This window comes from Rhinatrema bivittatum, chromosome 2, assembly GCF_901001135.1.
Source record: "Rhinatrema bivittatum chromosome 2, aRhiBiv1.1, whole genome shotgun sequence".
NCBI lineage: Eukaryota > Metazoa > Chordata > Amphibia > Gymnophiona > Rhinatrematidae > Rhinatrema > Rhinatrema bivittatum.
In genome coordinates, this window is record NC_042616.1 from 191,266,690 (window position 1) to 191,281,947 (window position 15,258).

General features: G+C 42.9%; 1 protein-coding gene across 1 annotated transcript in view; it reads left to right on the forward strand.

Moving 5' to 3' along the window:
* Nucleotides 1-3,853: 3,853 nt before the first annotated feature.
* The window catches only part of SCIN (scinderin), a 267,968-nt gene continuing 256,563 nt past the window's right edge, over nt 3,854-15,258 (forward strand). The window contains exon 1 of the mRNA XM_029588987.1: nt 3,854-4,185. Coding sequence (XP_029444847.1) covers nt 3,993-4,185 — 193 coding nt within the window. The 5' untranslated portion in view covers nt 3,854-3,992. The remainder of the gene's footprint in view (nt 4,186-15,258) is intronic.

Consider the following 15,258-nt stretch of genomic DNA (forward strand, 5'->3'; position numbering starts at 1 on the left):
GTCCACGATTGGTTAGAGCATCAATATCATCTTCGATTTTTTCATAGAGAGAAAGAATTGCTCTGGAGCTATATGTCCACACTACATCTGTCTCCAGTAAACCCATCAGTGTTCTCCTCAGGAAAATATCTGCTGACTGCGTACTCTTCTGTGAAGAACCAGGACAGCCTGCTTTTCTCAGAGCCTCCTTTCTTCTTCAGTGAGAAATCATCTTCTTTCTCTCTTCTTTTTTCTAAAGCTTCTGTCACTCTTATTCTTCAGCTCACCTGCAAAATGTATCAAAGCATCAAAAAAACATGTTTGCCACAGAAAATCTCAGAGATGCACCTACATACAGTATCACAATGCACTAAGATGACCACCAGAAATGCACTTTAACTTATACTCCTGCCCTGACCCAGGCATTACATTTTCCACATTAAGAAAAGCACTAAGATGCCTCCCTACTAACGCTGGCATGCGCAAGTTATAAAATGCCAGGTCGGCGCGCGCAAGGGGTGGGGAGGATTTTCGCAGTTACGCACAGTGACGCATCGGGGCCTTCCCCGGTTCCCAACCCCTTAGCCTGACCTCCCTTCCCCTTCCCTTATCCTGCCCTCCCCCTATCCCTATCCTAAACCCCCCCCAAAATCTTTAACCTACCTTTTGCGACTGCTTCGACAGGCGTCAGTTGCCTGCGCCGGCATCCTGCCAGCATGCGATCCGCCGGCACAGCGGCAAATGGCTGTTCTGCCGGGCGTCTCTAACCCAGCCCCGCCCCTTTCACAAACCCCGGGACTTACACGCGTCCCGGGGGTTTACGCGTGTGGCTGGGCCTTTGAAAATTGTCCCGACGTGCGTAGGTGATTTAAAATCCGGCCCTTAGTGAGAAACAAAACAGACTTTTTAGCAACTAAGCAGGGTCAATTTTTCAGTTAAGCAGTTTCACCTGCATAACTCTGAAGTTAAAAAGGTAAAACCCCACTTAGTCTTTGATCATTTACCCCATAGGACTGAGCTTCAGTGCATAGCATTTTCCCCATAGGTACAAAATGGGAAAATAAACTTATAAGTAACTCTTATTTTAGTGAAAAAAAAAAAATTCTTTGAGCATCTGACTTCAATTTTTTAAAGTTGGCAACTATTTTGAATCAGAAATATTTCTGCTCATCAAAACTGGGTTGAGATCTACAAAGTACTTTTTGAATGTGATGAATGATAGTTAAATGGTTTTAGGGTTCTCTCTTGAAGCTTAGCTGCTTCGTTTCTGCTCAGGCTACTGCTTCATCAGAAATCTGTGATAGCAGTTTTAGTCATATGGGAAAACATTTCATACTGGACAATAACTGTAATCAGAGACCACAAAATGATTTTGCACACATATACAGCTATTAGTAGCAGAGAGCCTAATAATCAAACCTATTTGCAGTACATTTGCATGCATAAGTGGACGCATGGAGATTTATCCTAGCATTTTATGAACTGTGTAGTGGGTTGTAGGGATGTGCATTTGTTTTAAATGAATGTGCAAAATACAACGAATAAGAATAATTCAGTTCATTTGAGGGCCTCTAAATAAAACAAACCTTATTTGTTGCATTTATTTAAAAAGAATGCATTGGGACTAGACCTAGGCCTGAGGCTAGAGCTTCGCCTAGGGCATAGGTCAAGACGCAAAGCAAAGGTCGCAGCCTATACCCGAACACGATGCTGGGTTCTCGGTTTAGGCCAAAGCTGATGCTAGCACCTCGGCTGAAACCCAAGCCCCCGAAAAATTTCACTTATCAGATCCATTGAGTATCCAAGGTTCCGGACCCCGGCTGAACGACCTCCTGCAGTCGATCTCCTGCCGGCGCCATTTTCCGTACGGAAAACGATTCGCAGCAGGAGATCGCTCCCGGACCCCCGCTGGACCCCCAGGGACTTTTGGCCAGCTTGGGGGGGCCTCCTGACCCCCGCAAGACTTGCCAAAAGTCCAGCAGGGGTCCGGAACGACCTCCTGCAGTCAAATCGTGTTGGTCTATGGCCGCCGCCATTTTGCGCCGCCATTTTGCGCCGCCATTTTGCAAAATGGCGGCGCAGAATGGCGCCGGCTGAAGACAACACGATTCAATTGCAGGAGACCGTTCCAGACCGCCGCTGGACCCCCAGGTAATTTAAGGCATTTGGGGGGTTCGGGAGGGTGAGGGATTTAATTTAAAGGGTCGGGGTGGGTTTTAGGGTGTTTTAGTGTGCCGGTTTTCCTGCCCTCCCCCTTCCCCCGATTTAGCTACGGACCGCCGCTGGACCCCCAGGTAATTTAAGGCATTTGGGGGGGGTTCGGGAGGGTGGGGGATTTAATTTAAAGGGTCGGGGGTGGGTTTTAGGGGGTTTTAGTGTGCCGGTTCACGATTTTAACGATTTTCACGATACTCTAAACACCCAAACGGCGACGATACGATTCCCTCCCCCTCCCAGCTGAAATCGATCGTTAAGACGATCGAGGACACGATTCACATCTCTAATGGATGGTGATGTCAGGAGGCATTGGGAGGCCCTGGTTTCTTTTTTTGTTCATTTTTAGGGGTTTGTTTGTTTTTTAATATCTGATTTGTTTTTGTTTTTTTTTCACACCAATGAAATGAATCAAACATTCCATGAACTGAAATTTGTGTGGAAAAAACCTCCCAAAAACAAACCAAATTACGAAAAGAAATGTTTTTATCCATGCACACCCCTAGTGGGTTCCTGCACAGTTTAAAAATAATGTGTAGCTCTGCTCTGAAAGTACAAGCATATGCTTCAGTACACACGAATATTTGCAATGCAATGAAAGTGCTTACTTTACCTATTTTATTCAAGTATGCGTGGAAAACTTACATGCAGAAAAATATAACATGTATGTAATAAAAACATTGACATATGAGGGAGGCAGGTATATTTTAATGTGTGTGTGCACTTACCGCTTTGAAGTTACTTGTGCACCATACGTGAAATCACCAGTTTGCTAATTCCTCTGCCAGTTCACTCACTCCATCAGGAGTTCACTGAGACCCCTCTAGCACTTCACCCTCAGCTCCCACCAAGTCACTCCAACTTTCCATGCAAAAATTGCAGACAGACAGACAGACAAGACACCTGTGCTAGTTAATTAGCAGGTGTAAAATCATACAAGTAAGTTCAATAATTTATCCATGTCAATTTATTAAAAATAGCATATTCTGTGTGTAATTCTTGACCCCCCCATCCCAAAAGTTGGACCTCTGTTTGTGCCAGTACCTGGGAGCGTGAAACCAAAAATCTGTGGGTACTTTTGAGGTTTATAAAATAGCATTGTTCACAATTATATGTTGCTTCCATGTGCATATGCAATTTTCCCGCATCATACACCTCTTAAAATGTACTCAGTAGGCTACATTTGGATAGTTGGTCAAGAAGTGAAAAACTTTGTCTTTGCCACTGCTACTCCTACGCAGTATTCCTATAATGTACAATACAGATATAAGACAGTCCCTGCTCCACAGAGCTTACAGTCAAGTCAAGGCACACATGCAGGACAATCCACTTCAGCTGAACAAATCCCTATTACATTTAAATATAATTTTTTTTCAGTACAGGCAAGCCTTTACTGCCCTGAAATACAGTGAAGAAGGCATTGCCTTAGGAATCACTGCAGCACCATTCATTCTGTTAGCGTTCTACTGCCTATGAGATCCATAAATAAGTGTGGTTGTGTTAACTTCCTTATACCAGATGCATGCATGCACACATATATGCTTCCTTGATGAGAATGTATGCTTTCTTTCATGGACTTTGGCAGCAGCGAGGAAGGACCCGCCCCTTGTGTGTACAGTACTTTTTAAAGCTCTGCCTTTTACCCTGTGCTTCTATTCCTGCTGCTCTTATTGCTGCTGCTGTGGTTAGATTTTCAGTTTCTAGCTGAGCTGACAGGACGGCTGGCAGCCTTAACCAGTTTCTGCTAGACGTTTTCTCCCCTTCTTGCGCTGTGGCCTCAGGTTTCAACTTCAGCAATCATGGTGCTGTACCACAAAGAATTTGAGGGTGCTGGCCAGAAAAGCGGGCTCCAGGTCTGGAGAGTGGAGAATATGGAGCTGGTTCCGGTACCAGAAAATTTATATGGCAATTTCTATATCGGGGATGCTTATCTGGTACTCTACACCGTCAAGGAAAACACTAACAACTTCTACAACCTGCATTATTGGCTAGGTAAGTACTCGCGAAGCACTATATTTTTAAACAGAAAAAAAAAAAAATCTGCTAAGCCAAGCCAAATTTTTAAATGAAATATGCTCTTACTTAATAATCCATCAGCTGCTGTTGCATAAACTTGTTTTCCCACAGGCACAGCGTGTATCTAGTAAGCTACATCAAACACAGTGAAGAAACAGCAGAAGTAAAAACATGCTATGATTTCTTACCTCAGCCACCTTCACAGAAATTACAAGGCAATTATAAAAAGTACAGGAACTAACTCATCCTTGTATTTTAATATAGTCTAGTGGTGACTCAAAGCATTGGTTATTTTACCTTTCCTTGAAAAAATATGTATAAAAAAAATCAAAGTTCATTAGCAGTGTCCTGGTTGATTTCATCGCACCCCCCCCCCCCTTCCCCTTTAATTTTAAGAAGCTGCACTTAGACAGGGAGAGATTATTGTCAAGGAACTGTCCTGAGGCAAAAACAAAAACCTGAATAACACACAAGAGCTTCTAAGCTTTCCCTAGAGTTGCTGCAGTTCGTGCACGGTACTGGTTAGATTCAACAGGAAACCCTTTCAGCTCAGTTCCAGAGCTCCTGTACGTAGACTCCTAATGCATTTGTCATTATATAGGGACCATGCTTTGCTGAACTGACAGTAGGACAAAAAGTGCTAAAAATCTCAGATTCAAATGACAGCAGAAACAAAAAAGGTGCCAAACTTCCAGTGGCTCACTGGGGAACTGTAAAACCGGTGCAAGATTTAGACGTCACTCTTCATAGCATCAAGGCAGCCGTATCTGTTATGCTTGGGGATAGCCTACACGTAGCTGCAGTTGTTATTACCCTTAACAGAAGGCTTGGGAGTAGCCAGCATGAAGTGAAGTTGCTACTACCCTTAATGGAAAGCTTGGGTGGCAATTACTAATACCCTCAACAGAAGGCTTGGGGGTAGCCCACATGGAGTGGCAGTTGCTAATACCCTTAAAAATCATTTTCAAACTTGCTGGGCAGACTGGATCGACCATTTTGGTCTTTATCTCCCTTCATTCATTATATTGCTATGTCTAAATTTTGTAATTTGTTGCCTAGGACGTTTTGCGGTAACAGACTGTCTGAATATATCGCCATTTTAAAAAGTGAAACTCTCAGAGCTGAACACAGGCAAACTTGCTTATATTTTGTTATGTTACAGGGATGGATGTATGTGCCCTGGATCCATGGTACCCATTAGTTCTGTTAGAAAGTCATTCATCAAAATGTATTAGGGCCCTAATGTCCACGATAATGCCATAACATGTATTATTTTTTGCATCTCACAATATGTATGCAAATTTTGAAATTGAATCAAAGACCTTATAATGAGAAAGAGAGAGAGAGTGAGAGAGAGAAAACCTCTGGGCTGGAAAGCATATTTGTCATCTATTTACACCACTATAGGAGGGTCATCTAGTAACTCGAGGTGAGGCTTTGGTGGTGGTCTAGGGCTTGGGGGCAGTTTTACATACACAGTACACATCAGTGAAGATTTGATGTGATTTGGAATGAGGAAAGATACACAAAGATGAGATTTCTATGATGTACTCTCGCCCTAGCTTGACAGCACCCATTAGAGAGTGCATCAAGCTAGGGTGAGAGTACATCATAGAAATCTCATCTTTGTGTATCTTTCCTCATTCCAAATCACATCAAATCTTCACTGATGTGTACTGTGCTGTTCGTACGTCTGGCGACTGTGCATGTAAAACTGGCCTCCATACCCTAGACCACCACCAGAACCTCACCTCAGGTTACTAGATGACCCTTCTATAGTTGTATAACTAGTTGACTAATATGAACACCTTATAAAGAGTATCTCTTTCTCTGAGCACTGAGCAGCCCAAAACAAGGAAATTCCAGTCTGGGTGCTATTCATGAGAAATTTATAGCAAAATTATGAATCTATGCCTTATTTTGATTTTTGCCTCAAACTGTAGGGTTTATTTAATGCCTTCTGCTTTTTTTTTTTTTTTTTAGTAATGGTTGTGTTTATAATTTGAACTGCTCCTTTCCTGTTTATTTAAACAGACATAAAAACAGGTTGAATTAAGAAAAGTTTGAAACTTGTGAGCAGTAGCACCAGTCAAGGCTTCAATTCTGGCCACTGTCCATTTGTGCAGCTTTCATATACAGTCTTAGTTCCGTCATCTTTAAAAAAACATCTAAGTGGAGCATATTTCTTACATTTACAGTACTTCCCTCATACTTGGATCAGAAATAGCAGGCCATTCAGGCTGCAAACCTTTAAGGAGTTTCCTTGTTTATCTAAAGTAATTCTTGGCCTCAGAATTCCTTTTCAACCATTTCCAATTTCAGTATCACAAAATGTTGAATCCTAAAATAAATTTAGCATTGAGGATTGTAGCATCAGTGCCAGTCCAAGAGTTATAAGATGCAAATGTTAAAGTAGTTTCAGCTGAGAGACAAGCCCTGAATTTTCTCCTTCCTGGTGTTCAGTCCCAGTTCTAGATAATTTTATTCAATGATTTTATGCACAGTAAATTAAAGTTGCTTTCCATATTTATGAAGGGGAGGGTAAGACACACAATATTACTCCTCAGATTTCGAGGGAAGCCTGATACAGAGCAGTTTCACATTCCTGCAATAGTTTGAAATGTGAAATTTGTCAGTCATTCACAGCCCGTCTTGCCTTACCTCAGGCTCTGTCCAAAAGGAGAATGGAATCAGTCCAGCACTTTTATTTACCAGTTTGGCCTTCAGTTTGCTTTTCTTAAGAAGAAGGCTGTAAGAAAAAAAAAAAAAGAAACAAACTACTGGAAATGGGCAGCATAAGAGGAGTTGAGTTATTTTTTCCACTGTTTTTCGCCTCTTGATATTTTCCGCGAGCATCCTGGACAGCCTTCCTGGTGATACACTAGGCCTAACCCCAGGTGCCAGTCTTTGAGCAGCAGTGGTCATCACCGTGGCAGCGGGTCACCTTCCCTCCCTCCCCAAGGCCCTGCCTATGCCGTGGGACAGGAGGCTTAAACAACAGAGTCCTGTATTGCAGCCTGCGTTGCCAGAGTCTGACCCAGGGGGCTCTGGAACATTGGCTGCTTCATTTGACTGTTTTAAATGCCATTTCTGAGAAGTCTGACTGTTGCTCATTTTGTATTTTCTTTCTTGCTTGGCAGCAGCGGGCACTCAGTCTAGAACAGCATTGGAATGGCTAATGTTCTATCATACCCAGTTTCAATCCAATGGTGATGCACATGCTGAAGTAGCAATTGAACAACTGAACTTAATAAACTGTCCTACGAACAGATATATATTAAATCTTAGAAAATTAAGAATGGAATCCACATCTGAAATGAGTTAAAGGGGTAGTGCTGAATGCTGATACAGCGCCTAATCTAAATTACAGCTTGGATTACATCAAAGTTAGCTCGTTTCAGGTAATTAGAACTTCAGTAAGCCCCAATTTGGCTCTAATTTTCCTGCAGAATTTTGCTAGGCTCCTTAGCTCAAAGAAGGATTACTCATGAGATGGATATTCACTTTAGCCACTTAAGGATTGTAAAAATCTCAAGTGAGGGGGGGCTGCCAAGATCACAGATACTTTAGCATTTCCAGTGTCCTGGAGGGCTAACCAGTGTTTGAAATGACTAACCAAGAGGAGCCAGAGAAATTCACATTGGCCCAGGAAAATTTGGTTGTTGATGTCAGCAGAGTTACCAATAGCTTGTAAAGCAGGGTATAATTATGAACCCAGTCAACCTAATCCAAAGCGGGTCATTGCTAATGTGTCTCTTAATAAAGATTATAAAAGACAGCTATAGATATGAAATGTAAAGGTAGTTTAAAAGATAGATTTCCTTTTAGTTTAGTAGATGGTTACTGTGCAAACCTGCATATGCCACCATTCTTATGCAATATATGGAATAACTTGATCAATATCTATTACTAGTGTCAAATGCAAACAGTGAACCACAAATTTCAAGAAGCCCTACAGGTTTTCCATACCACACTGTAAAGCATATTAACTTTAATATGGCACTTTAGCTTTGTGTTGATGTGAATATTATAAGGGGAAGGGCTTTTTCTTTAGGGCACTTTAGTGAGAATCCTATTTTCCCCTTTTCTAAGCAATAATACTGGATAAGTGAATATATGGATATCAAAGGATGGACAGCATGACAGACAAATTGGAAGAAGATTACCTTTTTTTATATGGATTTTAAGTTAGACAAAAAGTTATGACCCAGAATTTGAGGAATTAGATTGAGGTTTTTTATTGGTTTATTATTATTTTTTTTTTTTAAATCTTTATTTCTCATTTTCATTCAATTTTACAAAGAAATTATTTTAACCCTTTGTACATATAATTGCTTGAATCCTAAATATACAGAATTTAGGAAATATTCATACATCAACATTCATAGAAACTTCAATTAATTTCCTTATATTAGGATTCAAGATATGTAAAAACAAAATAATCTCCAAAAGGAAAAAAAAAATTTTAGTTATACATTGTAACTCCTTTTAAAGAATAATAGGAGGCTGAAGTTAAGTAACTAAGGATTTACGGAGAAATATTGCAGTAATAAAATACCTTATATTTGATCAACTATTCTATTTCTAGTCCCGGCATAGCTACTCACTTATCTGTGCAACACTTGTAGGAGAAGATTCTGCCAACGGTATTTCTGTAGTAATTATATTATTTTGCTGTGATTCAATAAATTGTTGCAATTGATTAACTTGGTAAAATATATATACCTGCTCTCCTTTCTTTAACTCACATCTACATGGAAAACGTAACAAAAATATAAATCCCAAGGAGACAATTTGCTGGCGTAAGGCCAGAAATTCCTTACGTCTATTCCTGGTAACAGGTGCTAAATCAGGATATAACTTAACCACCTGGTCATGAAAAGTTATTGGGAATTTTTTGAAATATTTTTTCATGACGGTGGCTACGTCTTGGGTGGTAACAAAGGAAACTATTAATGTATTCCTATGTACGACATCTAACGATGAATCTTCAAGAAAATTAGTCAAATCCACAGGGACTTGGGGTCTGTTAGTTAGGAAGTAACAAGTATTTATTGGAGGAATTGCTTCCTCCACATAAGATAATTTATCCCTAAGAAATCTCTTTAGGGTTATATAGGGAATCTCTCCCAGTACCTGTGGAAAATTAGTTATTCTGAGATTTAAATGTCGCATCCTATTATTATTAATTGTATTATTATTATTATTATTATTATCATCATCATAATTATTAATATCAAAACTATAGAATGATATGAGGGAGTAAGTAATCTCCATACAGCAAGTGGACTCTTGGTATCCATCTGTTGAGGTAAAGAGACTGCAGTACCAGCAGTGGCCACAATGTGTCAGTGTAATTAATGAAAGGCTGCAATACCAGCTATGACCATACTGTCATTTCGTGGAGGGAGAGAAGAAGCACAGAGGGGCACAGAGATGGAAATATGGGGTCCAGAGAAAAAAAGGGAAAGCATCAAAGAGAGCAGAAGACAGAGTCACGGGGTTAGGAAGGGGGAAAAGAATGGAGAATAATGTAGTGTGTGACAACTTCCATGTGGAACCAGGAGGAGACTTGGGAGCTGGAGGTGCTGCAGATTCGCTCCTCCACCTCTCTGGAAAAGGATCAAAGGACGAACATTGAGAAATAGTGCAGGGGGTGGTGGCATAGGGGACCACAGAGGGAAAGGTGTGGTAAAGTATAAGGGGATCCTCAATAGAGGCTGCAGGGGAGACGTATGGGAGAGTGCAGGAGCAGCAGGGAGGGATACCCCGGAGGGACCACCATGGGGAAGTGTAAGGGGTGTGGTAAGACAGACTACAGAGGGAGCAGCCTTGGGGAATGCAGGGGCAGCTTCTGAGATGCTGCAGGGAAAGACACAGAGCGGCCCAGAAGGAAAGCATCAGGAGAGAAGCAGAGTGGGTTGGGGGTGGGAAGACTGAGGCTCACAGAGGGAAGCATTATGAGTAACCGCAAGGGAAACGGCAATAAAAACTGCAGGAAGAGTTAGAAACCCTGTATGTAAAGTATTATTGCAATAGAGATACTCATTTGACCACAACTAGTTTTAAATAAGAATACTTGTTCTCGTTCAATGAGGAATTTGGGAATAGATTTTGTGATGCTGTAACATTCACATGTTTTGAGGAGTTCCTCTTTTCTAGCTCTGAAAATGGGTGCCTGGCTTTGTGGTTTCATTCATCTGAAAGTTTTGTAACTAGAGTTGCAAACATAAAAAGACCTCTCTGAAGAAGAAAGAACTTTGAGATAATAAGGTTTTTTTTGCAGACATGATGGGCTACTCTCTGATTTAACTAAGGAACAAAGCCTTAAATGTATGACAAAACAAAAATGTTTTATATAAAAAAAAGCATAATTTTCTCTCTTTTGCAGTGTGCACAGGAGCATTGAGTAAACCCAGTTTTGCTTTCATCAGCACAATCAATAGGGGCAGACATATAAAACCTGTGTTTCAATTTTGCTTCAAATTTATCTATAAAATGAAACATATTCCATTATCTTTGATGGGAAAACTGCCAGTACCATACTCAAGCAATTCTTGCCAGAGAAATCCTGGAGAAAAAATTGAATAGATTTGCCCTAGTGCAGGGGTCGGGAACCCATGGCTCGCGAGCCAGATATGGCTCTTTTGAGGGCTGCATCTGGCTCGCAGACAAGTGTCGCCATACTTCGCGGTTCCCCGCTGACCCAGCTGCTCCCCGGTCCTCCGCCGCCCGGGCTTAAAATGCTGTCAGCCCGGGCGGAACGCGGCAGGACAGCTGGAGTCAGCGGCACCGGCGTGCTCTCTTCTCCTCCCCCCCCCCGCGGCCCGGAAGAGGAAGTGGAGAGCATCGGGTGCCTGCGCGGGAAGAAGAGACCACACTAGCGTGGTCTCTTCTTCCGCGCAGGCACCCGATGCTCACCACTTCCTCTTCCGGGCCGCGGGGGGGAGGAGAAGAGAGCACGCCGACTGGAGTCATCCGGGTGCCTGCGCGGGAGTCATCGGGTGTCAGCCGGGTGCCAGCGCTGGAGTCATCGGGTGCTTGCGCGGGTCTTCCCGCGCAGGCACCCGATGCTCTCCACTTCCTCTTCCGGGCCGCGGGAAGAAGAGAGCACGACGGTGCTCTCTTCTTCCCGCGGCCCGGAAGAGGAAGTGGAGAGCATCGGGTGCCTGCGCGGGAAGACCCGCGCAGGCACCCGGCTGACACCCGATGACTCCCGCGCAGGCACCCGGATGACTCCAGTCAGCGTGCTCTCTTCTCCTCCCCCCCCGCGGCCCGGAAGAGGAAGTGGAGAGCATCGGGTGCCTGCGCGGGAAGACCCGCGCAGGCACGCTAGTGTCCGACGGGAAGAAGACTGCAGCGCGGCTCGGAGGAAAATGAAAATCTTCAACCGCGGCCGATGGGACTCCGCCTTCGCCTCCGCGAGGGCTGAAAATGAAGGAGGTTAGCGTTGGGAGGTGGCTGCTGCTGCCGCGAGTTCCCGGGGGGGGGGGGGGGGGAGAGAGAGAGTGAATGAATGAGCGAGCAAGCATGTGTGTTTGAGATCCTGTGTGTGTGAGTGAGAGATTGCATGTATGTGAATGATTGAGAGCCTGTATATGTGAAAGAGAGTATGTCTGTGATTGAGATCCTGCCTGTGAGAGAGAGAGCATGAATGTAAGTTTACCATTGGGAACCTGTATGTGTAAGTTTGTAATTGAAAACCTGTTTGTTTGAAAGAGTATGTGTGTATGATTGAGATCCTTTGTGTGTGAGAGAGATCATGTGTATGTATGATTAAGAGCCTGTGTGTATAAGTAAGAGAGAGATCATGTATGTCTGTGTCTGATTGACAGCTGGTTTAGGTGATGGAGCATGTGAGTATGTGATTGAGAGCCTGTGTTTAAATGAGAGAGAGAGACCATGTGTGTCTGTGTGATTGAGAGCTGATTTAGGTGAGGGAGCATGTGAGTATGTGATTGAGAGCCTGTGTGTAAATGAGAGAAAGAGAGGACATGTTTGTAAGCATGTGAATGAGAGTCTGTGTGTGAGAGAAAAAGACAGCATGTATTTATGTGATTGAAAGCCTGTGTGTGTGTAAGCGTGAAAAGATAGACAGCATGTGTGTAAATGTGTAATTAAGAGCCTATATAAGTGAGAGAGAAAAAACATTTGTATATGTGAGTGACTGAGAGCATGTGTGTATAGGTGTGTCATTGAGAGCCAGTGTGAGAGAGAGCGCTGGTATGTGACTGAGAGAGGAGAAAGTTCCAAGCAAACCACCCCACCTCCTGCTAATTCAGAACAATCTCAGGACACCTGGATATCAAACGTTCCCAGGTATGCAGAGCAAAAAAAATTTTGTATCCTTATTATTTTTCATTACTGGATCTTTGTGTCTGCTATTTTGAAATATTTTGTTGGTATCTGGAAATGTTTTATATGAGTTTTTAATTATTGGATATTCCACTCATCAGCTGTTTCGAAATATGTTCTTTTTGTTAGTACAGTTTTACTGCTGATGATTTTATATTTCTTGATTTGTTTTATAAGGATGTGTGATGTTTCTTTTTTCCTTTGTTACACTGCATACAGAGACTCTGGCTTGTTGCAGTTTCCAATTCAGTTTTTTCTGCATGCTTCTTGTTATGCGTTTTGGTCTCTTTATTCTATGTTAGGTGAGGGACAGCACGTGATTCAGGTGAGGTTTTCTGCTGGCGTGTAGTTTCTGTGTAGGACTCTATAGCAGCCTGACTTGGTCCGTTTTCCTAATAGGAGATGTATTGGTGTCTTAAGGCCTGGTGTAATATTTTCAGAGACTTATTGTACTTTAAAAGTGTGATCTTACATAAAATGCACACATTTACTTGTATTTAGTTTTAAACATATTGTATGGCTCTCATGGAATTACATTTTAAAATATGTGGCGTTTATGGCTCTCTCAGCCAAAAAAGGTTCCTGACCCCTGCCCTAGTGGAACAGAGAGAGAGAAAAAGTGTGCATGTTGTAGGGGACTTTTAAAAGTCCTTTGGAAGGTACAGACTCACTCATGCCTGTGCGTCTGGAAATTGGTGAATTAAAGGTCACAAATGAACTCAACCACTGCTTTCGGCTTTTTAGCCTACTTCCTGAAAGAAAGAAGGCTTATGAAGTCATCATGTGTGTGTGTGTGTGTGTGAGTGTGTGTGTGTGTGTGTGTGTGTGCGCGTCCCTAATAACCTTTTGTTCTTAGTGTTCTACTAACACCAACTTTTCAGGCCATACCAGAGAGTCCCAGGGAAGAAGAGTGACCCTGAAAGGGGTGCAGGAGCCAGGGCAAATCAGCTGGCGCAGCTCCTGGAAAGGTGATGAACTGAAAACCCCTGTCTCTGTGTGTTGACAGGAAATTATGGTGCCAGGGCTAGGGCTCCTGAGGTGGCAGCTGCCTAAAGCCCGGGGCCCAGGACGATTACCCCCAGAAGAAGAATGACAAAGGCATTTTATTTTTATCTCTGCATTGCTGTGCACAGGAAAGTAGGCTCCATTAGTTCTATATTACATTTCTTGTTTAAAGGGCAAAAATATATACAGTGCAATAAACATATAGAGGGAACTTTTGTAACAGCCCTAATATTTAGAGCAGACTTATATGTGTAAAATTAGTGTGACTGCATGTACCTTGGCACAGTATAGGTGCATACATGTTTACACCTGCTAGAGCATAAATGTCCATGTACGTATTTCTGCACATACTTTCAAGCATTCAAAGTAGGCGTGGAATTGATTTCCTACTCCAACTTCTTCATTTGGATCCCTTTTCCATTTCTTCAAAGATGTTCTTTTAGCTATTGTAGCCTCCCTCACCTCACCTTTTAACCATGCTGGTAGTCTTTTAGCCTTCCTTCCACATTTTCTAATGCGTGGAATACATCTGTCTGGGCTTCCAAGATGGTATTTTTAAACAACATTGATGCATGAGCTAAACTCTTACTCTTTGCAGTTGCTCCTTTCAGGTTTTTCCTAACTATTTTCCTAATTTTACCATAGTCACCTTTTTGAAAGTTGAATGCTGTCGCAGTAGATTTCTTTTTTGTGCTCCCTCCAGTTATTAAGTCAAATTTTATAATGTTGTGATCCCTATTGCCAAGTGGCTCCAACACTGTTGGCTCCTGCACCAAATCCTGTGTTCTACTAAGGACTAGGTCTAAAATAGTTTCCCCTCTTGTTGATTCTTGTATGTTGCGATCCCCCAGCCGGCCCGACCTCTGATGTCGTTTTTCCGGCACGGCAGGAGCTGTGCCGGGGTTCCCTGCAGAGGCAGGAGGCTGCCATCGTGCTGTTGTGGCAGGAGCCGCACCGGGGCTCTCTCCCGTGGCCGGTGCTGCGCTGCTTCCTCCTGAGCAGCTGTTAGAGCTCACCCCACCAGAAGGGCGGAGTTAGCGATATGTAATCAATCAGCTCCTCCCAAAGAGAGGAGTTAGCGAGCTGATAGGCTTGGCTCCTATAGGAGGAAGAATTAGCAATCTTGTTAGTGCTCTGCTCCCCCAGAGGGGAGAAGATGGCAAAGTGTTATGCTTCGTTCCTGTAAATGGAGGAGCCAGCAACCTGTATGATCCTCACGGGGAGTTAGCTATCTGATATGGATCAGCTTCTGCAGAGAGAGAAGTCCCTCTGACACTGGAAATACGATCTCTGAGTTGCTGAGCTGTAAGGAGAGACTATAGGTAGTGAGTAGACAGGTTATACTGGACATATAACCAGTGGTAGATGATACACTCACACTGGTAGATATCTGTAATGTCTTCCTATGCAACAGAGAGTCTTCAGTATTCAGGAACAGGAGCCGCAGGCGAATACTGGTTCTTATAAGCAGTCTGAAATAGAACTCACAATAACTGTGTATGGGATGGCTTCTGGAATAGAAGGTAGGAGAGATTTTAGGAACATAGGCCCTCGTGGAGCGAGTACCGGTTCCTATCTGTAAATCTGTAATAGTAATCCATAAGATATAGGTATGCGATACCTTCTGAGGAAGAAGAGAGTCTGAGAAAGGTATTAGGAACATAAGCCCTCCTGGAGCGAGTACCGGTT